The 27,536-nt window shown below is 45.4% G+C and overlaps 1 protein-coding gene across 4 annotated transcripts in view; it reads right to left on the bottom strand.

Annotated features, from left to right (window-relative positions):
- The window catches only part of ARHGAP12 (Rho GTPase activating protein 12), a 315,652-nt gene that overhangs the window by 16,420 nt on the left and 271,696 nt on the right, over positions 1–27,536 (bottom strand). For 2 of the 4 annotated variants that reach the window (XM_086941553.1, XM_086941551.1), the window contains 2 exons: positions 3,003–3,125; positions 1,823–1,897 (listed from right to left, as the gene is read on the bottom strand). In XM_086941553.1, coding sequence (XP_086797679.1) covers positions 1,823–1,897; positions 3,003–3,125 — 198 coding nt within the window. The remainder of the gene's footprint in view (positions 1–1,822; positions 1,898–3,002; positions 3,126–27,536) is intronic. The other 2 variants (XM_086941552.1, XM_086941554.1) reach the window with 1 other exon arrangement.

Raw genomic sequence — 27,536 nt, 5'->3', positions numbered from 1 at the left:
TATTCTGTCATTTGGTCATCCTTGTGCCACATTGTGGCAGCTTACTAACCGGTTTTATTGTTGAGAAGAGGTTCCCTTAAATACAATGAACACCATGGTCTTATTTTCTCACGTTTTACATCAAAACCAAACTTCTGCCAATGAGAAAAGTTCTTTTCTCATATCAATCTCTGCTGCAATTGAATAGACCGTGATATGTGTTGTGGGCTGACGCAGTAAAAGAATTGGCCTTTATCCTCTAGTGGAAATTCTCCGTTTTGATACACCTACTTCCCTTCTATTTTACAACTCGGCTATGCGTGTTGATTTTGTGAAAACCTACAGAAGAAGGCTACTGGAATAGCGGACTCCCCAGTTTTACGGACTAGGCTTAAAAGACACCTTTAAAAATGCCTTTTGGGTTTGGAGTGCATAGAGGGCATTTTCTTTGGCTCAGAAAAATGTGCTTGCTTGTAGGTAGCTCAGAATCACTTGTCTTTCCTCACAGAGCAAAAAAAAAAAAACTCCAGAGGTGTGCACCCTAAAACTAAACTAGACTGCAAAATCCAAACAAACCCTTGTAATAGAAAAACTATCTCCAGCATCATCAGAACCTCAAGACTACCCCCTAGAACTCCAAATCCTCAATTGGCACTAAGAAGGGCAGCAACACTGCAGGGGATAGGTGCATTAGGCAGTTCCGCTGTATTCATTTTCAGAAAAAGATGAAACATTGGCTAAATTATAATAATAATTGTGATTTGTTTTGGGAAAGATATATAAGGGCAGAATAAAGGAATCACTTTTTCAGTAACCAACATCTTGGACTGGACAGAAACCACCTTGCTTTCAGGAAGCGCTTAAAGACACACCTTTTCCAATAGTGTCTTTATTTTCCTTTGTCTTACAGCGCTGGGATGCTCAAGAGTAGCCATGCGCTATAGAAGAAGGTATTCATTCATTCATGCCGAAGGTTTCCCTCACCAGATCGCTAGCAAAACCACCAGGGAAGGTTGTTAATCATAAATCAGTAGCAGTTGGCTTCTCCAGCCAATTATCAGACAACAGTAATTATTAAGGACTTTGAGGTAAAGCACTCACTGTCAGAGAGATAGTGGGTCATAACCAGCAACCTTCATGTTCTTTCATTAACTCTCCTTATCATCAGTAGAACAGAATGATACATAGATGTTAAATTAAATAATGAACTCTGTACTCAAAAACTTATGGGTTGAAAATAGGCAACATGCATACATTTTAAAATAGCTATGTACTTCTTGTTATGAATTTTAAACATGTGGGCCTACACTTGTGAATTGGTTAGGTTTTATATTTCTATCCATCCCATGATTCACTCCTAAATGTTAAAAAATAAGATTCAGTTAAAGAAAGCATAGAACTTGCTATAGCTAAACATAACTCTACAGGGAGGGATCAGCTGCAGCTGTTGTGGGGGACTCAACTGTTAAGATTTGTAATATATTGTAGTAAATAGAGGTTGTATTAAATAGAGGCTAGATCAGATTCTCTCATGGTCTAGAACATTTACATTTTACAATATACCATATTCCACAATGATGTCCACTAAGATGTACAACAAAACAGTAGTTTAGTGTCTTGATACATGATGGACAATTCATTTCTCAAAATATCCCAGTCACACACCTGTCCATTATTATTTTCCGTATTTACCATCTCAAGGAGAAACGTTTGTAGACGGTCTCATAAGATTAGGAGGTGGGTATCATGAAAATGGTTGCTTTACATAATAGTTTTGATTATAATTATAACATATTGTTGGTGTTGTAATATCAACAGTAAGAATCATGTTTGGGATACTAACTTGTTCTGGGTATGTAGGAGGCAAACACCCAGGGTTAGGCGAAGCAAAGGAATTCCGCAAGTGCTTGGTGGAAAACTGTAAAATTAAAACTCTAATTCAGTTAATTTATTCTACTGTTATCATGTTTAGCAATAGTAGATAACTAGAATTGATTTACAGCTAAATAAAAAGCAACTGGGATTAAGTCAATTTTAACTGAACATTTAACATAGAAAAATGTGCAAAAGTGAAGTCTTTACATAAGATTGTATGACCTTCCCTCTCAGTGATAATGATTTCTTAATTTCTAGTCAAGTACTATCAAAATGTACAGAAGAGTGAAGAATAAAAATACAGGTTTATTTATTTAGTTACAAAAATGAAGAAAGAGAACACTTTTAGAAGAACAATAACTTTATTAGGATAATACTAGTTTGCCCGATCTGAAAACGAGCATTAGAATTTTTTTAATCAAGAGTCTGCATTGAAAGGATTCCCACCACAGTACAGAGGAACGATATGAGGTTATATCTAGTTTTCACACTAACAGCATATAAGGCCCAGTACAGGTCAATAACCTTAAAGTTCAGGACACAAACACATTCAGCTTTACTGCATTGTGTTACCAAGTACACCTTTCCACTGAAAAGAAGAATCTTTCTGGTGTGTAGTTTTACAGACTATAAGTGGTCCGCTCTGCTCACAAACCTGCCTTAGTGGCACCCCATTTCTCAATAGATTTAGTTCAACAGGTGCTAAACCGTTAACTAGCAAGCCAGCAACATTAAAGCTGATTTATGAAGAACTATAAATAGTGGGTAAGCAATATACTAGTGACATTTTCATTCAAGTCAACAAAATTGTGTTACTTGTATCATTCTCATACAAAAGTCAGCCTATTTCAAAATAACTATACTTATTCCAAACGTTCTAACACTATAAAAACCCATATAATTCAAATATATCCATTAACAGTGAAGGGTTTACACAATATTGTACTAATTTCACGTGTTTAAACAGCCCAATAGTAAACTTCCTGCAATAATACAACCTCATGCTTTACTTGGGTTGGGGGAAACTTCAGTGATCCTCCTCATTCCCTAAATAATGGTAAAAATATTCTACTTTGATTTCAAGTAAAATAATAAGATTTTCTCAAAGTCAGAATTCTAATCAACCTTTACAGAAATATTATTCATACCTTGTCATTTGTATCCAAAACATATGTGCTATGCCTCCACTTTGTCACAACTAATGGGTCTTGTAATTTTCTATCCAGACTCCTACTTTTAATTATTTCTCTTGGCTGGTGCAACGTGTTGTACTAAAGAGAGATAAAAAGTTCATTAAAAGAGGGAAAAGTAAGCAAGAAATTATTGCAAATTTACAAGATAAAACAAATGTATTAAACCCACAACGCTATTGCTTTTATAACACTGATCACAAAACATTTACACTGGAAATAAACATTCAAATGTATGTGCATTAAAATAAAAAATGTGTTAACAGTAAGTGCCCACAGGTTGAAATGTCAGCAAATGTATGTACCAAAGCAATGCAAGAAAACAAGGACTTCAAAAGAATCACATTCTTTGTCTTGATTACTAAGAAATTGGTTTCTCAATGCTGTACTACTGAAGCTTGAAACAGCATTGAAAGAGTGTACACGCTATGCATATGTAATCAAATGGTTTACAAGAACACAATCAGGAGGCATGAGCTACATATAAAATACTAGAACCAAGAAATATGTTAAATGTATATACCAGCCTTTTGTGATCTACTCTGCAGCAGCAGTAAGCTCCTTGAACTACACACATAAAGCCTGCTCCAAACTGTGTTTTTCTCAATTCTACTGCTCACTACATTTGCTCTACATTTGATTTTCTTATCCCTATTCCTTCCTGAAGCAACCTCAATCCAGCTCTTCCATCATACCCAGTCAAGTCATTCACTTATTCATCACCCTGTCTACAGGTCAAATAATTCTTAATACGTTTTAGATCTCTTTCCAAACATTCTCTGGATATTTGCCATGTCATTCCTACTCATCAAAATAACACTTTTTCAGTCTAAAGCATGGCACAATAGCTCTGATCTGAGCTAGCAGTTCCGTGTGTCTATTTCATGCTGCTCATTGATCGTCACTTCAAACCTGATGATGGACTTGCCATCATTTACACTTCAATTTTCTCCTGCAAATTTATTAACAGCCTGTGTGTTTTTCAAGGGGAAATTCTTCGGTTCACTGTTAAATTCAGCCTTATCGTGTCCCTTTCCAGTGGTCTTATTTATTGTCCTCCAGGCTCTATGCAAATTTTAGCACTTCTACAAATGATTTCTTATCCTTCTGCTTAAAAGTGGACAACTTCACTACAAGTGGCAATCTCAATAATCATTTAGATAAAACTCGGTTCCAAGACTCTGTATTCCGTACAGCTGTCCTGTAGGCCTTGGGCCTCTTCCAGACCATTTCATCCCTTACACATCTTATTGGGCATATTCTTTACCCTGTTTTAAAATAAAATGATCTCACATATGTCATCTTAACCATCTCTACTCACCTTGTCTGACTTTTTTTGCAGTTCCTCTTTCTTTCTCTTCCTGTTTGCTGCCCCTATTCCCACCCTCTGTACTGGCACACATGGGAAACAAGCATTTACAATGCAATGGTCTCGGCATTATTAGAGGTAGAGCTATTGGCATTGCATTTTTTTTTAATTAAATAAATGGCCTTGTCATTTACATAGGCAATAGCTTAATCGTTAAAGAAATGGCATTGTCATTTACAATGCTAAGATGTTTATTGTTTGCAAATGCATTACTTATTGCATTTACATCGACAGAGCTACCCACACAAAGCTACCTACATAGAGCATTCACAGAGCTACCTACACAGAGCCATACTCACACAGACAGAGGCATCCACATATAGAGCCACCTACAATAAACGCTATCTACACAGAGCCACAGCCACATACACACAGTGACACACACAAAGCTACACACACAGGTACACACACACACACACACACAGCCACACACACACACACACAGCCACACACACACACACACACACACACACAGCCACACACACACAGACACAGACATACACACGCAGAGACACACACGCAGACACACACGCAGAGACACACACGCAGAGACACACACGCAGAGACACACACACATACACATACCTACACACACAGAGGAGCATACACAGAGCCACACACACACACACAGATTTACCGAAACACTTATAGTTACACACAGAGCCACACACAGAGCTACACACACATATAAACAGAGCCACACACACACACAAACAGAGCCACACACAGAGCCAGACCGTGGCAAAGCTGTTCACCCGGTCCCTAATTAATGTTTTGTCGCAGTACCAAATCCACCCGGTACCATTCCATCCTCGAGGACAAGCATAAAATGGCAACGACTGGGTGCTATCCAATTCGAGGCCCCAACACAAAAGTATTCTCACATTTCTATATGTGTAAATATATCATGCATGTTTTTCCTGTAGTTTGTTGCTTCAATTATTACTATATGAAATGAGAACTTACTTTCAGAGATCTTAAAGCTCTTACATCGACTGTAGTAAAATGATTGACATCTTGATCATTTTAGCTCAACCATCACAAATATTAGCTTACCACTCCTGGCTATGCAGACACCTTCAAATATTATCCCGTTTCTAGTGCATCTTAGTTAGGTACCAATAAACACGTGGATCCTGCAAACCACTTCCCCGAACACAGAATCCCTTTCTCAACTTATCACTGCTAAAGTTTGTGTCGAAACGGCTTATTTCTGTACACCATGAAATGTGGTTCCTTTTACATAGTCTCCCCAACTTGTAATAATTCAGTGGCCTCACCAACTAACTACGATCCGAAACAGGGATCAGAGCACTTTAAATAGCACCAGTTAAGTTACAGTGGACACACATTAATTTTTGTCAGGCACGGGGAGAATAAGGGATTTGCCCAGGCGCATGCAGATTGTGTAAGAGGCATAAGCCAAAAATTATTTCTCTTATAAGTGCTCGGTTGTGAGCGCGCTTTCATACTTAACGTTAAACACGACTTCCAATTGAAAGCGCTCCCTTTTTCCTAGCACGCATCCCAAATACAAAACTGGACCTATTGATAAATAAATACCGTGCTCGAGGCATTACCTAGTCATGTATCGTGGCCTTTACTTTTCAGCGCGGTCTCATAGCGCCTATGCATATAAGAATAAGTACATTTCCCTAACCGTCCAAAACCGGCTAAGGGCAGCGCTACGCATAAATACCCGCCATGACCGTTGTCCAATCGTTGGCCTCCTAGTTTGTACCGTGACAGTTATAAACTTCCCAGTCACCTATGCAGAGCACAAAGGGTGAATCTATCAGAGTTCTCATCGCTCTTCTAGACAAAAACACGTGAGACCCAAGCAACTCACCATGGGCATTTGACACGGGGTTGTCGGATGATATGCTGGCGGCCGGACCTGAAATAAACGTAATTGAACAAACCTCCGCTGCCTGCCCAACCGCACAGCAAAGGCAGGGGTAGCGTGCCTGGAAGGAACAGGGATAAAGAAGCGCACCCTCCGACCCCCTCTCCCCCCCCCCCCCCACACACATCGCCATGCGCACAGACCGGGAAGTTGTCATGGAGTGGTTGAGAGGCTGAGGTGCCACGAGCAGCGGGGAAAGCTGTACAGCGGGGAAGGTGCCGTGGACCAGTCAGGTAAGACTGGGATGTGGGGGAGCCCGCAACTGGTGTGCCCCCCTCCCCCCTGCAACAGTCCCGTCATGCTCCGTCCACTCCTCCGAGTACAACCCCGTGCCTCACCCCGAGAGGTAGGTGAGGGCAGGCTTGGGGGCCAGGACCCTGGAAGTGACCTGCTGGTGAGGGCCGCGTCCCAGTTGGGGGCCGCATCCCCCTGCGTGGAGGGAGCTACCGGCAGTCAATCCCAATAGAGGAGAGAGGCAAAGAAGACTCACTAGCCTCCCCACCCAGATACCACGCAGGACAAGCACCCACGCGTCCAGCAGCAGCGGCGACCCTGGTGCCAGAGTTGGACCGGGTCGCAGCCAGCGCCTACAAATTTCTCTGGGCAGACATTACTAAATGCCCACTCCCCTTGTCCCCGGGAGCTGCTCTCCCCCATGACGGACGAAGCCACGGCGGAGGCCGGGCACAACCGCTCATCTTTGGGGAAGGGGGGCACAGCACTCACCGCAAAATCGCGGATCCCGGGGACACGTCCGAAATGGCAGACGCAAGCTTCCGAACATTTTCAGATTCAGGGGCGTGTTCGGCGTTCTAAAAAAGGGGCGTGGCTAAAAAGTGGAAGGAACAGAACGAACACGCCCCCGAATCCGAAAGAGACGGAGCTTCTTTCGAGTGAGGCCTCTCTCCTCCAATGGCTGGGCTCCGTTTAGTAAGCCAGCCAATGGAGGAGAGAGGCGGGTTTAAGCACCCTACTGAAAGACATTAAATCTCCGACTTCCGGCTGGCAAGCCAGCCTTCGGTCCTCGACCTAAAAATGAACCGGATCTAACTTAATCTCTGCTTTTCGTACGGAGACTATTAAAAAGGTGATGTTCTGCAGCCATCAATATGGTTTCTCACTCTGTGCTAATCTCCAACTTCCATCATATAGGGATCGGTCTTTCAACTCTTAAATGGTTCTACTCTCCATCAGCCAGGACCCAATCTACATCTTTTTCCTCTTTTATAATTGTCGATAAAGCCATTACCTACGGAGTACCTCAAAACTCTGCACTCTGCTCTACTCTGTTTAACATTTACCTTACTCCAGAAGCTTTCCTTGTCCATTCCTTTGAATTTACAATGTTTTCCTAAACTGAAACTCAAATAGTTATCTCCATCTTTGATTATGTTCCAGCGGTCCAAGAAAAATTCAATGGATGTATGTCAAATGTAGCCAAGTGGATGGAACAAAATTACTTCAAACGAAACTGTGATAACACAGATGTCATTTAGACATTACCCTCATGGCTGGCACCACAGGAATGGTAGGCAGTTGCCTTGATACTATGGGGGCAAGATTAGTAACCTTCACTCCAATGTCAAGCAAGATTTTGCACACCAGTCTTGGAATGGGTGTCAGCCAAACAGACAAAGTGTGAAGGGCTCAGCTAGTCAGATATTCATGATTTGTATACTCTTGACATGTAAGCGATGGATACAAATATAACCGTATGAAGTTTTGATATATAGCATGTCTCAGTAGCAGAACTATTTGTTTACAGGATGTGGAATAAAATTAATGAGTATGCCATATCGGAATGTGTTTCATAGCACTTCCCAGCCTGTATAGACGCCAACATAAGGAGTAGTGCTTTGTTCCTGTAAAATATAAAAGAACACACATCTTTTGCAGATTTCAGCCTTGACCATGTGTACCAAGCGTGTTAATATTAAAACATTCGCACTGGGAGCAAACTGCTTAATATCGGAAATAGGTGCACAATGCTTCATAAAATCAATTTGCACAGGTCTACTTCTACCACTCTTTTGAGGTCCACTCAAAGGGCAAAATTATCTTCATGGTGACAGATAAAAAAATTAAAAAAAGAGTGCATCATATGAGGCTGTGCACTTTTTTACTGCACAGGTATGCATCCTCACCAGTTTTCTTCTGTACCAAAGAATTAACCATTCTGCTTTTGAGCAGTCGATATGAAAAAATTTGGCGAGACTGTGCTGGTAGCGGGAGAGAGGATACCCACTTTAAGTAATATTCACTATGAAGGTAACTTTATTCTACTTGTACATCATAGCCCTCACGTTTCTCAATATGTAGGTAGACTTCACAACAAACAGAATACAAATGGAGATGGAGAAGACCACATAAAGCAGTTTAGGAGTAAGCAATTTATTTCTCAGAACCACAGGGCCAAACTGTGCATCATTTCAGAAGAAAAACGCAAGAGCAAATTGTCTGCAGAATATAACCAAAATAGCCTTGTATACCATTCAGAGAGGCACATGTAACACAATTAAGCAGTCTTGGTACAGGTGGCGTATCCTCAGTCACAGAACAGAGGATCCCTCTGATGCAAATTATGAAAGTGAAAGATAAAGTGCCCACTCTATCTAGAAATTATCCCATAAAAAGACCAAGTGGCGCCCTGCCTCCAAAAGTCTGAAGGATGTACAGCTGAGGCTCTATCTAGAGAAAATTACTGAGTGACAGATTGCTCAAATGTGTAGTATACAGCCAAGAATGAAAGTGGGGGCAGTACAAATTACAAGAGTAAGTTCTTGTTGAGGTGAAATGCAACGAAGGTGGGAAATGTCTGCCATATCCAACTGCCAGATGAAACCAACCACATCCTTTAAAATAGCAAAGGGCTCGAAGGGGACTAACAATAGAATCTAAGGTAACTGCCACTGATTATAGGAGTTGAGGAGCTCAGAGAGTTTGTGAGTTACTCTGGCCTGGACCGGAAACAAATAAACACAGGATACCCAAAACACAGGATACCCAATTGTCAAACAGGTGAAGTAAGCCAGTTGGATACTGTTTGGACGACAGACACAAAATGTGACATTCCTTGTAATAGGCTCAAAAGCAGTATTCCTTATTTTTATTAATTTTCCTTTTGTAGCCAAATAGTTTTCTTATTCAGGACACACAGACCCTAACCCAAATGGGTGGCCATCATCAGGTCATTCTTCATGTTGGCTGAGGAGTGCAATATTCAAATGGCTCCTTAAAACTATCATTTTGGAGATCTTTTCTGTTATCATAAGACACCTGAAATTCTGGAGTCTTAGGATCATTTTAGATCAGTAAGAAAAATAATGGCGCATGTTAAGCGCATGGCTACTTCTAACGAAGTGTCCCAACGCTAGGAAGATGATTACAAAAGAAGAGTTGCAAACAAACTAGAAAAGTTTAACTGGATCCAAAAATCCATGTTTTCAATGTTTTTATACAAATCATTTCGGAGGGGGCAAACTGAAGTTCCGAAGTTAATGAGTTCCAGATTTTATGAGTCAGTTGAGTAAAAGAAAAACCAACAATTCTGACTTTTTAAAATCTAGGAACGACCTAAGATTTCTAGCTGGAGCATAGGGAGTCACTATAGATTGTAAGTAGGCAGGACCTTGGCAGGTAAGAGCCTTGTAGCAATAACAGAGCCTTGAAAGAGATTCTCTGTTTCAACAGCAGCTAGTGTAATTTCTTGAATGTGGCACTAATAGAGACTGGTCTCCGAGCTGCATCATTCTGCGTCTGTTGGAGCCTATTCAATCACGATTGGGTAACACCCAGGTAAAGAACACTGCAGTAGTCAAATCTGGATATAACCAAAGCTTGGACTACGGCTTTCTGGGTGGAATCAGGAAGGAGGTGAAGAATTTCTTTCAAAGATTTTAGCATCCCAAAACACTTTCCTGCAAGGGCATTGATCTGGGTATCAAAGGAGAGATTATCAAACCAAATGCCCAGGTTCTTAGCGAGCTGATGACTGAAATGGTTTTTGTGACACCTGAAAAGTGTGTCTGTGCAGAAATGAAATCAACCAATGCAGCGATTTGCTACTAATGGCACTGTTCGACCCACTTGACCAAAATATTGTGGGATACAGTATCAAATGCAGCGCTGAGGCCGGGCAGAAGAATGGCCGAAGTATTGCCTTCATCGATAACCTACCTTGCAGATTCAAAGGCAAGCAGCAAGGCTGACTTAGTGCTATAAGAAGGGCGGAATCCTGATTGAGTTTTATGTAGAAGCTTATTATCTCCAGAAAGTTGTCTATTTATGTGCTCTTCTATTAGCTTACCAAAAAAAGACAACTGTGATATGGGCCAGCAATTTTGGGGCTTTGGTGGATCCAATAGTGTTTTTTTTTTGGGGGGGGGGGGCGGGTTTAAAGAAGGGAACCACCATGGTTGTTTCCTTTGTTGGGGAGCACAACCAGAGGACAGAGATTCATTTGATTTGAAATTTAAAAAGGGCATGAAGACACTGTAGATCACTCCCCGGTAGAGGCTTACTAGTAATCCTAGCTCCAGAAGGAGCATTATACGTAGAATAGCCATGTCTTAAGAGCCTTCCTAAAGGGCAGGAGCGGAGGGATTGCCCTTATATTTAGAGGAAGGAAATTCCAGAGTTTGCGCGTGGCCGTAGAACATGGTTTTTAAACTTGTAGGATATGGAAGATGAATCGCCTTATGTACCATGCAGAAAGATTTACAGCTAATGCGCTTATTAATAGGCAGACAATGCAGGGTTTCTAGTCCATTGCCAGCAGACTGCCTTCTGGGAATGTCCAGAACAAGTCTCGCCAATGCATTTAGCACCACCTGGAGTTTATTCTGCATGTTCTTGTTCGAATCCAGGTACAGCGAGTTACAGTATTCAAGTCTGGACATTACTAGGGCAAGGGCTACCTGCTTATGTGCTGGTGGCTGTATAAGTGGAAAGATTTACTTTAGCATCTTTTTAATCAGGTGAAGGTGGAAATAGTATGGTTCATTGACATTAAATTTAAGTTCAGTGTCCATCAATACTCTAAGGCTCTTAGCCTTCTTACCCGGAGTAGGACAGATTTCTAAGGAATGTGGCCAGCAGTTACTATTCCAACGTGATGTCCCTGGGCCGAATATCATAATTTCCGTCTTGTCTCCATTGAGTTTCAAATAGTTACAGGACATCTATTCTGCCACTTTAGACATGCAGACAAAGAGGCTCTCTGCTATAGAGCATGAGCCCTTGGGGATTGACACCATGATCTGAGTGTCGTCTGCATACAACACTACCTCTAATCCAAAGGAATGGATAACAGCCACTAAGGGTGCCACATAAAGTTTGCAAAGCGTAGGGTTCAACGATGAGCTGCTGCACTTCACAAGGTAAGAAAAAGGCCTATGACTGAAAGTGCTGTAAATTCACCCTTTGGGATCTTTCCCGGAGGAAAGGGGACAGGAGGGCTAATGCTTGATGAGAGATGCCAGGACCTTGGAGTCTGTCCAGCAGCAGTGTAGTCAAGATGGTATGAAATGTAGCTGACAGATCCAGGAGTATCAGCACCACCCCTTGTCCTTCATCCACTGTGCGTATAACAGTCGATTGCTGATATTAGGGCACTTTCTGTCCAATTGTGTTTCCTAAAGCCAAACTGGGAGTCATTAAGCCAAAGACGCTGAAGGAACAATAATCTTGCAGCCTGGTTCCAAGATGGTGGGAGAAATTAAATCCACAGGAGAGCCAGATTTGACGATGGAGCAGAGGGAAGTCAATTCCTAAGGCGATTGTTGGTCGACTCTACTGGTTGACGGGTCAAACCACATCTCCAACTGTGGAAGGCACCTAGCTTCTATAGGATAGGAGGTTTCTATATTCTCTACTTTTTCAGCAAACAATAAATCTAGTGCATGGCAACTATCTCGGAGAGCAGAGAAGGTGTGATAGAAGATAATGACGTGAGGGTTTTTACAATCTGAAATATTTCAAGCAAAGGGTGGTAAGTAGCTAAGAACTTCTGTGAATAGTATTTTCGCTAGGATTGAGAAATAAGCTGATGGTATTATTTTAACATCGTCTTATAATCCACCATAATAACAAGGGTCAAACTTTTTATGCCAAATGCGCTCAAGCCACTTACAATTATTTTTAGAAACAAAGAGTTAATAAATCGTTAACACCTTCGACACTCATGACGAGCTCAGCTCGTCATGCAGTGTACTGCTGGTACACTGATGACTAGCTGAGCTCGTCATGAAACCATTATTTTGGATCTTCCCCAGCACAGCAGGGGAAAATGCCTAGCATCGATGTGGTTAAACAACCCTGCTGAGGGCTTTTGTCTCCAAGCTGCTAGTTTGATCAGAGGGGCAATCTGGTCAAGAGCTTCTCCTAGCCAGCTGTTCAGTTGAGTGCTGGTTTCATTTACATTGTGATCCAAGATCAGACTGTTATTTTTCAGGCCATGATTGAGCCTCACCGGAGTCACTTTAGAACACTTCTGAGCCCAACTGGGGGCGAGGTAGAGATCTTGGGCATCCTATCGCAAAATAAATTTATAGAGATGGGTAGGTGGTATGACCACACCAGTAGAACAGGCATGCAAGTTCCAATTTTCCCCATGTTAATAAATACGGGGTTGGGACTATGACCCAGTCTGTGTGTGGGGGTAGATACTTGCTGGCGAAGAGAAGTCTGGAGGCTCTTCAGATCTGAGAGAAACAGATAAAGGAACAGAAGACTTAACAATATCCTTCGTACCCCTGTGGTTAAAGGATCATCACCCTTACACCCACCAAAAGCAAACAAAGCAAATCATGCAAAATAGCCACAGAGCTTAAAAGGAGGGATCGCACACACAAGAACATTTGTGGATTTCCGAAGAAGACAAGCGACAAATCCTACGCAAGCAAGGAAGTTGGGCATAGCCTAGCTGCTAGTCAGAAAGGCCCATGGTAAGCAAAGCTAGGGGTCCTGATAGCCACACACTGCAGCAAAAAAGTAAAATGCTACTTACCAGTATGCATCTGTTCTTGGCATGTAGAGCTGCAGATTCACACACTATGCATAGATCGCCATCTGGTGTTGGGCCCGGATGTTTGCTGTTTGTTATTGTCTTGGAACAAGTCTTTGGAAGTCACGAGATAGGGGACTCCTCTTCTGGACAATAGTGAGCATGGGCATCGACTCCATCTTCAGATTGTTTTTTCGCCAAGAAGGGAAATTATGGAGTTTTTAGAGAAACCGAAAGATGTCCATGTATGTTATATCTAATTAAGATATACTGGAACAGATAAAAAGGTAGCCGCGGAGGTGAGTGGGCGTGTGCGAATCTGCTGCTCTACTTGCCAAGAACAGACACATACTAGTAAGTAACATTTTATGTTCGAGGCATAGGAGCTGCAGATCACACACTATGCATAGATTGCATAGCAGTACTGTCACTTAGCGGCGACCACCAGTATCTATTGCAGTAGTCTGAAATAGTGTTTTGAGTACAGCCTGGCCCACACTAGCTTGTTCTTTTGCTTGCACATCTACACAAAAATGTTTTGAGAATGTTTGCGGTGTAGATCATGTAGCTGCTTTGCAGATATCATCTTAGGGAATGTTCCCTAAAAATGCCATGGAAGCCCCTATTTAGCGGGTAGAATGGGCTTTATGGGGAATAGAAAGTGTAAGTTTTTCTTTGTATAGCAAATTTGTATACATTTGACAATGCACCTTGCAATTCCAGACTTTGATATGGGATTGCCTTTATGTGGTGGTGAAAAGGAAACAAAAAGCTGTTTTGTTTTGCGAAAAGGTTTTGTTCTGTCAATATAGTAAAGAAGTGCCCTTTTTACGTCTAGTGTATGAAGAGCTCTTTCTGCTCCTGTTTGTCGTTGCGATAAGAAGACTGGCAACTGTACAGATTAGTTGAGATGGAAGGGAGAAATAACTTTAGGAAGGGATGGAGTTGTAAAAATGGTTCTTCAATAATTAGTGCCAGTAGCTCACTGACTCTTCTGAGAGTTGTGATGGCTACAAGAAAAGCGACTTTCCATGTAAGAAATTGTAGCTCACATTTATGTAGAGGTTCGAATGGAGGACCCATTAACCTAGTGAGGACGATGTTCAGATTCCACACTGGAGAGGGTGGTAGCCTGGGAGGAATTATTCTTTGGAGGCCTTCCATAAATGCTTTAATAGCAGGTAAGCTGCTATGGCAGCGAGATGTAATATAACTGATGTGTATGCTAGATCACATGTTTGAAGATGCAGCAGGTAACATATGATGTGTTGAATGGACGCATCTAGAAGATGGATTGTGTTATTGGTACAGCATATCACAAATATTTTCCACTTGGCTGCATAGCAGGCTCTAGTGGTGAGACCCCAAGCCTCTTTGATAACGTTCATACAATCAGGTGGACAATTGAGGTAACCAAATTCTAGGACTTCGGGAGCCAGATCGCTAGGTTGAGCTGTGCTGGATCTGGATGTCTGATCTCTCCATGGTTCTGTGTTAAGAGTTGTGGGGAAAGGTGTAGTTTTGGTGCAGGACTACTGATAGTTCCAGCAATGTTGTGTACCATAGCTGTCCATGGCTGTCCGGCCCATATTAGAGCAATGAGGAACCGTGTTAGTGACTGTTGTTGTAGCTTGCGTAGCACTAATGGAATGAGTGGGACAGGCGGAAAAACATACGCAAATCTGTCTGACCTATTCATCCATATTGCATTGCCTTTTGACAATGGGTGTGGATATCTGGTGGCGAAGCTTGGGCGATTTTGCGTTTGAATGTGTGGCAAAGAGATCTATCCCGTGCTTCTACCAAATTTGGAAAAACAGTTGAAGGACTTGTAGATGAAGTTCCCACTCGTGAATCTGTTGTGTCTGACGACTTAACAGATCTGCCATCTGATTCTGTATTCCTGGAAGATGTTGAGCTAAATGGAATATGTTTTGAGGAATAGCCCATCTCCATATGCTCTGTGCTAGTTGAGAGAGCTGCAGAGAGTGCGTCCCCCCTTGTTTTTGTAGATAATACATTGCTGCTATATTGTCCGTCCGAACTAAGACCGTTTTGCCCGATAAGTGTTTCTGGAATGATTTTTATGCCAGAAAGATTGCTAGTAGCTCCGAATGACTGATGTGGAGTAGCTTTTGCTGAGGTGTCCATTTGCCCTGTATGGTGGGAGGTACACAGACAAAATATCGAGTTTTAAATTTCGATATACAATTATATCGAAGTTTAAATATCGATGGGACATAATATAGAAGGTAAGTAATATCGACAGTCTTAATATCGATATTAGTATGATATTATTAATTTCGAAGTTTTAAATATCGATGTCAATAATATCGAAATAAATAATTTCGATGTTACTAATATCGATTTTTAAATAAATTTTGTGTATATTATATTATATTGTATTTATTATGTTTTATTATTTATTTTTAATGTAATTTAATGAAATATTGTCTTTTAGTACTGTAGCGGGTTCTGGGTTTATAGGGAGGGAAGTAATTTAATTATGTTAAATTAATTAATAATTAGTAGGAATTAATTAATTGAGAATTACATTTTAATTAATTTTAATTAATTGATTAATTGATAAATATGTTCTGTAGCGGGTTATGGGTTTATAGGGGAATAGGGTGGGAAGTAATTTAATTATGTTTAATTAATTATTAATTAGTAGGAATTATTAATTAATTAATTGAGAATTAATTTAATTAATTTTGATTAATTGATTAATTGATAAATATGTTCTGTAGCGGGTTATGGGTTTATAGGGGACTAGGGTGGGCAGTAATGTAATAATGTTTAAATAATTATTAATTAGGAGGAATCATACATTAATTAAAAATAATTGGTAATTATATTTAATTATTTTGGTATTTATTTTTAATTAATTGATAAATATGTTCTTTAGCGGGTTATGGGTTTATAGGGGAATAGGGTGGGAAGTAATTTCATTATGTAGAATTAATTATTAATTAGTAGGAAGCATACATTTATTTTTATTAATTGGTAAATAAATTTAATTAATTGGTAATTAATTTTAAATAATTAATTAATTGATAGATGTAATTTATAAGTATGTAATTTAAACCCCTACGCTATCCAACACTTTCCCTACTGTTGCACTCTCTGGAGTGGGAATAGTCATTGTTACCCTGACGCTAACCAACACTTTCCCTACTGTTGCACTCTCTGGAGTTGGAATAGTAATTGTTACCCCTACGCTATCCAACACGTTCCCTACTGTTGCGCTCTCTGGAGTTGGAATAGTAATTTTTAATCCTACGCTATCCAACACTTTCCCTACTGTTGCTCTCTCTGGAGTGGAAATAGTAATTTTTACCCCTATGCTATCCAACACTTTCCCTACTGTTGCACTCTCTGGAGTTGGAATAGTAATTGTTACCCCTACGCTATCCAACACGTTCCCTACTGTTGCGCTCTCTGGAGTTGGAATAGTATTTTTTAACCCTACGCTATCCAACACTTTCCCTACTGTTGCACTCTCTGGAGTTGGAATAGTAATTTTTAATCCTACGCTATCCAACACTTTCCCTACTGTTGCTCTCTCTGGAGTGGGAATAGTAATTGTTACCCTGACGCTAACCAACACTTTCCCTACTGTTGCACTCTCTGGAGTGGGAATAGTAATTTTTACCCCTACGCTATCCAAAACTTTCCCTACTGTTGCACTCTCTGGAGTAGGAATAGTAATAGTTACCCTTACGCTATCCAACACTTTCCCTACTGTTGCACTCTCTGGAGTTGGAATAGTAATTTTTAACCCTACGCTATCCAACACTTTCCCTACTGTTGCACTCTCTGGAGTGGGAATAGTAATTGTTACTGCTACGCTATCCAACACTTTCCCTACTGTCGCACTCTCTGGAGTGGGAATAGTAATTTTTACTCATACGCTATCTAAAATGTATTTAGCTTTTGTATTAGTATTATTTTGTTATTCATTGTTATTTATGTGAATATTTTATGTAAATAAATGTATTAGTAATTTATTACATTTGTATTTGTTTTTAAGTTTTGACATTAATTAATTTAGAGTTATTATTAATGAAAAATATATTATGTATTATATATTTATTAATATTAATTTGTATTACATTATGTATTAATTTTAAATATTATAGTACAATTTTAAATATGTTTATTACATTTATAAGTATTATTTTGTTAATATTACTTTTTTATTATATTTAAAAAAACTATATTTTACAAAAAACGATATTTTTGTCATTCTATATTCGATATATTTGTACTTACCTTGTTAGGGATAGGATTCCTATATTTTTGACTTCGATATTTTTGTTCCGATATTTTTGTATATCGATATTTTTGTTTTCGATATTTTGTCAGACATTCTGGTGGGATGTAGTAGATGAGCTCCCCAGCCAGTGAGCGATGCGTCTGCTGTTGGCACAATTTGTGGAACCGGCTCTAGGAACGGTCGCTCTTTGGAAAGGTTTTGGGTGTTCCACCACAGCAGAGAGCAATGTGTGCGGCCGTCCACCAACACCACATCTGTTAGCTGACCTTGAGCTTGGTTCCACTGACGTGCTAAGCATTCCTGCAAGAGGCGCATCTGGAGTCTTGCATATTCAAAGTACCTCATGCAAGAGGCCATCATCCCTATTAGTTGCATAAACACTCGAGCTGGAAGTGAGTATGCAGTTGGAATTTTGTTATAAGGGCCTGCATACTTGCTATCCTGACTGGTTTGGGATATGCAATGCCTTTTGGAGGTGTCTATTGTGGCACCTAGATATCGTTAGATGTGGGACAGTTGGAGGTGAGATTTTGCAAGGTTTATTGTAAACTCTAAGTCGTGAAGTTGGATTGTGGTGTGTGTGTGTGATTTACACACTGGGTATGCGACTTGGCTTTTGAGAGCTAGTCATCCAAGTATGGGAAGATGTGAATTTGTCGTCTTCTTAAGTTGGCTGCTACCACTGCTAGACATTTTGTGAATACTCTGGGTGCTGTGGTGACTGAATGGGAGAACCTTGAACTGGTAATGCTGACCTTCCACTACAAATCAAAGATATTTCCTGTGAGCAGGGTAAATGGGAATGGGGAAGTAGGCGTCCTTGAGATCTAAAGTGGCAAGGAAATCGCCTTGTATGAGTAGAGGAAGGACCGGTTGAAGAGTGACCATAAGAAAACGGTCTGATTGTATGTATAGGTTTAATGGGCTGAGGTCCAAGATGGTCTCAGGGTTTGATCCTTCTTTGGAATCAGAAAATACAGGGAGTAAGCCCCTGTGTTTTGATGGTGCAGGGGAACTGATTCAATTGCATGTTTTTGTAGGAGGGAAAGCCCCTCTTGTTTTAGAAGTGTTAAATGCTCTGTTGACATTGGACGCTGTTTGGGTGGTATGTCTGGGGGAGCTGAAGTGAGCTCGAGGCAATAACCAGATTGGATGATTTGTCTCACCCACCTGTCTGTGGTAATGGTGTACGAGCTGGGAAGGAACTGAATCAATCTTCCCCCGACCGGAATATAATGTTCCGGGGGGAGTGGCTGGAGGTCATTGTTTGGAGGTGGAGGCAGTGCGAGTATTGGTAGTTTTGCCTCTACCTTTGCTGTTATTGCCCCTGTAGCCTCCTCTGTAATAACCTCTGGTAGAGGAGGTCTGAGTGGGTGTGTTAAAGCCTCTAGAGGCGCCCCTATTGGAGGAGCGACTAAAGGATCTTCTGGGAGCTTGCAATTGCAAAGCTCCCATTGATTTGGCAGTATCTGTATCTTTTTTCATCTTTTTTAAAGATGAATCTACAGTAAGCCCAAATAAATGTTCCTGGTCAAAGGGTTGGTTTAGTATGGTAGTCTGAACCTCTGGTTTGAACCCTGAAATCAGTAGCCATGCATGTCTGCGCAAAAGAACACTGGTGCACAAGTTACTACTTGTGTAACGATATATCTGTAAGAGACATTAGTTAGTGATAGATTCCTTACCTTAGAATATCCCCAGGCGTCAGACTGGATCCGGAAACTTTTGCGTAGCAATACCCCTGCGCGCCGGTAGGCGTCGTCTGCGGCTCCGTGTCCGTCGTCGGCGTGAGCGCCGGGATGACGTCGTCGGAGTACTTAGACGGCGCCCATGCGCGCTGACGTCAGTTCTGATAACACAGCTTTTCCGCGCCAGATACGCAGAGCCATGATAGAACCAACACTGGTGCCATGAAACTAGGGCCCTGAAAGGGGATGACCTTAACCCTAGATATCGGTTCGCAGAACGGGGAGGATGGGTGGGCGGTAAGGAATCTATCACTAACTAATGTCTCTTACAGATATATCGTTACACAAGTAGTAACTTGTGCATCTGAAAGAGACACGTTAGTGATAGATTCCTTACCTTAGAATAGATACCCCAGCAATACCAACCCCGGTGGTGGGTCTGCGAATCAATATCACACCAGAAAGTCCAGGAGGACGGAACGGCCAAAGAAGCCATCCCTCCGGACTTGACTGTCCAGGCAGTAGTGTCTTGCGAGCGTGTGCAGTGAGGCCCACGTAGCTGCCTGGCAAATGTCCTGCAGGGGGACACCGCGGCCCAGGGCAGTTGTCGTTGCCGTGGCCCGAGTGGAGTGAGCCCGCAATCCAGCCGGGGGCTCCTTCCTCGCCATGGAGTAACATGCTTGGATACACAAGATGATCCACCTAGAGATGGTCCTCTTGTGCACAGCCTTTCCCTTCTTCGCGCCCACGTAACCAACGAAGAGTTGGTCATCCACCCGGAATTGGCGTGTGCGATCTAGGTAGTAGGAGAGCGCACGTTTTGGATCCAGACGGTGGAGCCTCTCCTCCTCTTTCGAGGGATGCGGAGGCAGAAAGAAGGTGGGCAAAGTGATGGACTGCCCGATGTGGAAGGCCGTGACAACCTTGGGCAGAAAGGAAGGTCGTGTACGTAACACCACCTTATCAGGATGAACAGACAGGAAAGGTGGAGAAGAAGAAAGAGCCTGGAGCTCACTCACCCTCCTGGCAGAGGTGATGGCAACCAGGAAGGCCGTCTTTAGAGTAAGGAGACGAAGAGGGCAGTTATGAAGCGGCTCAAAGGGAGCACATATCAGATAGGTGAGAACCAGATTCAAGTCCCACTGGGGCATCACGAAGGGAACAGGAGGGAACATGTGCGTGATGCCCTTCAGAAATCTACTCACAATAGGGGACTTGAATAAAGAAGGCTGATCTGGTAGCCTCAAGAAGGCTGATAGAGCAGAAAGGTACCCTTTAAGAGTGCCCAGAGCAGAGCCCTGCTGGGCAAGGGAAAGAAGAAAGAGCAGCACTTCCGAAAGGGGTGCAGAGAGAGGATCCACAGCCTTTGCTGTGCACCATGCCACAAATCTGTTCCACCGGCAGGCGTATACCGACTTTGTGGAGGGACGCCTGGCTGCCAGAATGATATCACAGACTTCGGGAGGCAAGTCAAATGGCCTCAACTGCCGCCGCTCAATCTCCAAGCTTGTAGGTGGAGACTGGACAGGTTCGGGTGCAGGACCGTCCCCTGCTGCTGCGACAGAAGGTCCTCCCGAAGAGGCAGACGAATAGGGGATCGACTGACATGCTGAGTAGCTCGGGATACCAGTATCTTCGTGCCCAGTCCGGAGCCACAAGGACGACCTGGGCCCGGTCGTGCCTGATCTTCTTCAGCACTCTGGGCAGAAGTGGTATAGGCGGAAAGGCGTACAACAGACCGCAGCTCCACTCGCGACGAAAAGCGTCTCCGAGCGAGTGCCGCCTTGGAAACTCCAACGCGCAGAACTGCTGACATTGCGCGTTCTCTTCTGTGGCGAATAGATCTAACCAAGGCTCTCCCCACTGTCGAAAGAGACCTTGCGCCACGTCCGAGTTCAGACGCCATTCGTGATCCATCATGCACCGGCGGCTGAGTTCGTCCGCCCTGGCATTCAGAGAGCCTGCCAGGTGTTGAACCACCAGGGTCACGCCCTGATGTTCCAGCCACTGCCAGAGGCGCAGAGCCTCCTGGCAGAGGGTCCACGACCCCACCCCGCCTTGTTTGTTGCAGTACCACATGGCGGTGGTGTTGTCGGTGAACACTTGCACTACGCTCCCTCGGACAGAGGGGAGGAATGCCTTCAGTGCTAGACGAATCGCCCGCAGCTCCAGAAGGTTGATATGGAGCCGGGACTCCGCCGGAGACCAGAGGCCTCTGATCTCCGCCTCTCCCATGTGGCCTCCCCAACCTTGGAGGTACGCGTCCGTCACAACTACGTGCTCCGGTTGGGGTAGGGAGCGGGGTTTGCCACTGACCCAGTCGCGGTCCGTGAGCCACCACTGCAGTTGTTTCGCAGTGCCCTCTGAGATCAGGACATGATCGGACAGGTTGCCCTGATGCTGGGCCCACTGAAACTTCAGGTCCCACTGCAGAGCCCGCATCCGCCACCTGGCGTGACGCACCAGAAGGGTGCAGGAGGCCATCAGTCCCAGAAGCCGCAGCGTCAACCTGACCGAGACTCGGGATAACGGCTGGAAGATGGGAACCAGAGCCTGAATATCCCGAACCCGCTGCTCGGGTGGGTAAACCCGAAACTGCGCCGAGTCGAGAACCGCTCCGATGAAGAGGAGCTTCTGAGAGGGACACAGGTGTGACTTCGGCACATTGATGGAGAACCCCAGCAAGTGCAGGAGGTCGGCCGTAGTCTGGAGGTGGCCGACGACTGTCTGGGGCGAGCCCGCCTTCAACAACCAGTCGTCGAGGTAGGGGAAGACGGATACCCCCTGCCTGCGCAGATGGGCTGCGACCACCGCCATCACCTTCGTGAACACCCGTGGGGCGCTGGCAAGGCCGAAGGGGAGCACGGTAAACTGAAAGTGCTCTTGGCCTACCATGAACCGTAGGTAACGCCGGTGGGCCGGCAGGACGGGGATGTGGAAATAGGCGTCCTGCAAGTCCAACGCTACCATCCAGTCTCCTGGGTCCAGGGCAGCCAGGACCTGAGCCAAAGTGAGCATCTTGAACTTCTCCGTCCGGAGGAAGCCGTTGACGTTCCGCAGATCCAAGATAGGGCGTAGGCCCCCTTTGCCCTTCTTGGGTACCAGAAAGTAGTGGGAGTAACAACCACGTCCTACTTCTGGCCCAGGAACGCGCTCGATGGCCCTCTTGGCCAAGAGGGCCGAAACCTCCTCTTGCAGAAGTTGCAAGTGATCCCCCGACACACGGTGGTATTGAGGTGGCATGGATGGAGGGGAAGACTCGAAGGGGAGGGAGAAACCCCTTCGGACAATTTGCAGCACCCACCTGTCCGAAGTGACTGTATGCCAGTGGGAGAGGTGATGGCGAACCCTGCCTCCCACAGGCGTCACATGGGCCTGAAAACTCGGACTAGGAAGGTTTTGAGGCGGGGGCTGCTGAGGGAGGTGTGGACTGGCCTCGCCGCTGGCCCCGACCACTGCCACGGCGGTTCCCACGTCCGCCACCGCGTTGCTGAACATTCTGCGGTGCGTGGCTGACGGTCCGTGGTGGGGCGCCCCTTCCGTGGCCACGAAAGGAGCGAAAGGCACCCGATTGCTGGCGTGGGGCCGTAAGGCCCAAGGACTTGGCCGTGGCCCTGGAGTCCTTGAAACGTTCCAGCGCATGGTCTGCCTTGTCGCCGAAGAGGCGACGGCCATCAAACGGCATGTCCAGGAGGGTGGCCTGGACATCGGCCGAGAAGTTGGCGGACCTCAACCAGGCGTGGCGTCGAACCGCCACCGTCGTTGCCATCGCCCTGCCCAGTGAGTCCGTGGTATCCAGCCCACACCGGATAGAGAAGCGTGCCGCATCTCGGCCGTCCGCAAGGGTTTGGCTGAGTTTAGCCCTGACCTCCTCAGGGCATTGTGGCAGCACCTCCGCAACCGTGTCCCACAGAGTGTGGGTGTAGCGGCCCAAGAGACAGTTGGTGTTCACAGACCGTAGCCCTAGGCTCACAGACGAGAAGACCTTCTTCCCGAACTGCTCATATCTCTTGGATTCCCTGTCGGGCGGGGCCGACGGGAATGCGGTTTGGGAGTTAGAGGCCTGGATGACCAGGCTCTCGGGGGTGGGATGGGTGGACAAAAAGCATGGGTCGCCCGGTGCCGGGCGGTAGCGTCTGGCCACGTTCCTGTCCACAGGGGGGCCTGTGGCGGGCTTGGACCAAGTGCCCAGAAGAACGTCACACAAGGCCTCATTGAACGGCAGGAGGGGCTCCGCGGAGCCGGACTGCTGTTTGAGGACCTCAGTGAGGAGATTAGTCCTCACGGCCGCGACGGGGAGCTGAAGGTTTAAGGCCTTAGCTGCCTTCGTCAACACTACGCAGTAAGCAGAACCCGCCTCCGAAGCCACAGTCGGGGGCGACGTAAATCCAGTGTCAGGCGAGGTGTCAATACCACTGGCCTCCCCAAGCTCATATGTCCAGTCCTGATGTGACTGGCAATCACGTGCCAGAGGGTCCTCGGACCCCTCCCATTGCTCCTCGTCACCTGGCTCCTGGAGACCAGGATTAGCAGCCAGGGCCTCCTCGTGGAGATAGAAGTCTCCAAAGGCCGACGGAATCGGCGCCCAGCGGCGCCCCTCCGACTCCTGAGTAGGATCGTAGGAAACATTGGGGGCAGCAACCACATCGGCTGCCGGGGACGACACCTGAAGGGACGGCGCCGGCGAGGTCGTAAGGTCGACCGGCGAGGTCCCAGATCCGGAGCCGGATCCAGCGAGGTCGTGCGGCGCCGGGACCGAAGTCGCCAGCGGCGCCGGGGCCGAAGCACCCGACGTCGTCGGGGCCGAAGCGCCCGACCCGGAAGGACCTCCAGACGGAGCAGATCGGCCCGAAGGCGCCACGGGAACCGACTGAGGAGGGAGGGCCCTCATGGCCATGAGGTACCTCTCGACCTCCTCCTGCGACGCGCCGTGCCCAGGGACCCGAAGGTGTGGGGCAGGCGGCGACGCTTGCGACTCCCGCGGAGCCGCGTGGGCGGTGTCGCCCGAGTCCCCGGCCGCATCGAGCGAGCGTCGGGGCGGGTCGGAGGACCGATGTCGCTCCGACCTCTCATGCCTCTTACCTGAGGACTTGGAAACAGACGATCGGTGTCCACTTCCGGAACGTCGATGACTCCGACCTCGCGACCTGTCCCTCGACCTCCCGTGGGACCGGGACCGGGACCTGGAGCGGCGCGGGGCCGAGTGCCTCAGCTCGAGACGCTTGCGGGACCGCTCCCGCCTAGCCTTCGACGTCAGGGCCCGGCAGTCGGCGCAGGTTCGATCGTCGTGGTCGAGGCCTAAGCACTTCAGGCACCGGCGATGGGGGTCCGTGACCGACATGAGTCGGCCGCACTTCGAACAAGGCTTGAACCCGGGCATCCCTGGCACCGATAGTCGAGACAGTCGACTAAGAGAAGATCAAAAGGGATCAAAATTTTTCAGTCAAAAAGTGACTGGGGGTAGAGCTTCTTTCGGATCTGCGCTAGCTGGCGCGGATAAAAGAAGAACTGACGTCAGCGCGCATGGGCGCCGTCTAAGTACTCTGACGACGTCATCCCGGCGCTCACGACGCCGACGACGGACGCGGAGCCGCAGACGACGCCTACCGGCGCGCAGGGGTATTGCTACGCAAAAGTTTCCGGATCCAGTCTGACGCCTGGGGATATTCTAAGGTAAGGAATCTATCACTAACGCGTCTCTTTCAGATATTAATAGCTTGGGAGGCTGTGTCCGCAGCATCTAGAGCACATCAAATGGAGGTATTGGTTATTAGTTTTCCTTCCTGGATGAGATCATTGGCCCTTGTTTTATATTGATCCGGAAGGTGTTGTAGGCGGGTCTCTAGTTTGTCATAGTGCGCCCTATCGTATCTAGCCAGTAAGGCCTGTGTGCTGGCAATTCTCCATATGTTGGATGCTTGGGACACTGTTCTTTTACCAGATGCGTCCAAGAGTTTTGACTCCTTATCAGGCGGTGGAGCATCGCCTGAGGTCTGGGAGTTAGCCCTTTTCCTGGCATTGGAGACCACCAAGGAATCTAAGGGAAGCTGGCCTTTAATGTAAACAGGGTCAGTTGGGGCAGACTTGTTTTTCTTTTCCACTCTGGGGCTAATGACTCTAGCCCTTACAGGGTTTTTTAAAGACTTCAGGAGCGTGTTTGATTATCCCTTTCAACAATAGGAGAATGGAAGTGGACCTTTAAAATGGTGCAAAAGTCTCCATGAGGAAATCTTCTATAGGGTCTGTGTGTACATTTACACCGTGGTACTCTGCAGCCCTGTGTATAAGCTGAGTAAATCCAATAGTGTCCTCATCACAGGATGGTCTAGATGGATAGACCACCTCTTGTGGTATATTAGGAACATCTGGTGTGCCATAATTTTCCCATGGATCATTTGGGATAGGAGGATGACTAGGTTCCCCTAAAGGTCCATCATACCATTCCTCCCCAGAGGTGCCCTCATCATCCAGAGGTGGAGGAGTTTGAGGGTACTGGAGATGGGATAGGAGAGATGTATTGTTGAGGAGGAGGTGGAGAAGGAATCCTTAAAGGAGAAGTGGCAATGTCTCTTTTCTTTAAAGGAAGTGTAAGTGGTGTAGGTTTGTCCATGTTCCTTTTCTTGGAAGGACTAATTCTAAGATGACCTGTTTCTGGGTCTATTTCCAGAGCTTTTTGGGTTGGATCAGGCCGAAAAAACTCCTCTGGAGTGTGTTGCTTTGGTGCCGATTTTTTGGGGTCCGACTGTTTGTGTGGCACAAGTTCTGGAGTCGTTTTATGCTCCTTAGGGTTGGAATCAGGAGTTTTCTTGGGTTCCGAAGGTTTAATTAGGGTCTTTGGAACCGGTTGTTTGTTTGGTTCCGATGATTTTTTTGGATCCAAAGGTTCCGTGTCTGTGGATTTCGGCGCAGAGTGTGCCAATGTGGAACCAGGCTTCGGTGTGAACGAAGACAATGGTTTGTCTTTTGTTGTCGGTACAGAGGATGAAGTTTTGGTACAGACGGTAGGCTGGCTCGATCCAGAGTGGCCTGAAGGCTTATACGTTGACTTCTTTGCCGGGCCTGAGGGTGAGGCGTGGGAAGTTTTGTCCTGGTGTGCACCTAGGCCCAAAGGTGAAGGTGTTACCGAAGCCTTTGTATGGATGGGTGGGGGGGGGGGGGGGGGGGGGGGGGGGGGCAGTCAACGTCAGCTGCTGCACCAGAGGGATGTCTTCAACATCGGAGTAGTCCGCTTCGGAGGCTCTAAAGGTGCCCTCTTCGATCTGCTCCTGCTCCGGTACATTGATACCTTCTTGGAAGATATCGTCCGGTATCTATGTTGATGATCGAGTCATGCTTCTTTGAGCTCGACGATCCCGTATGGTTTTCTTGGAGCGGAAAGAGGCACAAGCTGGACAGTCTTTGGCCTGGTGCTCAGGTGAAAGGTAGCGGCTACACACCTCATAAAGATCGATCGGCGTGTGGAACCTTGGATCCCCATGGAGGACACTTTTTAAAAAGAGTCCTTTCCATGAGCCATAGGGCCTGATGGCGCAGATTGGCCCGAAGGCCTGCGCTGACAACCGGAACCGAAGAATTCAAGTTTGTAGAGATGCGCATCGAATGGGAAACGCATTCGAAGACCATACCGAAGAAAGGGTAAAGGATTGCGCGACAAAAGGAGGATCGGTAACAACACCAAACTGAAACGCGTCAAACACATCTGAGCCAGATGGCGGAAAAAAACAATCTGAAGATGGAGTCGATGCCCATGCGCACTTTTGTCCAGAGGAGTCACCGGTCAGAGGTGTAGGACAATGACAGATAGATACCCTGGCTAACAGCACCCAATGACAAATTTAACACCTGAAGGAGTTGTTGGGAGAATGCCCCCTTGATTTATAACACAGAAGTGAATGAAAGTGTTGTCTATATGGGCTTTCCTCATCCTGTACTTCACAACTAGAAGGAAGACATTTAGAGTAAAAACAACAACAACAAAAAAGTTCTGCACTTATTCAGCCTTCAAGTCATTTTATGGGGGCACATAGCATAGTTTGTGGATATTTCTGATTAACAGTCGAGCAGACTTAAGGCTGAAAAATCAGAGTGAGACACAGAGACCGGGGGTCACTCCTGGGTTCACAAAGGACACGCCCCGGTGATGTTTCATGTCATGGTGAGGAAGTGGGGCAGGAGACTCCTGCCATGGCACAGTGCCACAATGAGATAGCTACCTGAGTTGATACACAAAAGAAAAAAACTATGGAT

Source organism: Lissotriton vulgaris, chromosome 10 (genome assembly GCF_964263255.1).
Source record: "Lissotriton vulgaris chromosome 10, aLisVul1.2, whole genome shotgun sequence".
NCBI lineage: Eukaryota > Metazoa > Chordata > Amphibia > Caudata > Salamandridae > Lissotriton > Lissotriton vulgaris.
Note: the sequence above shows the minus strand (reverse complement) of the source record. Positions and strands in the feature narration are given on the sequence as shown.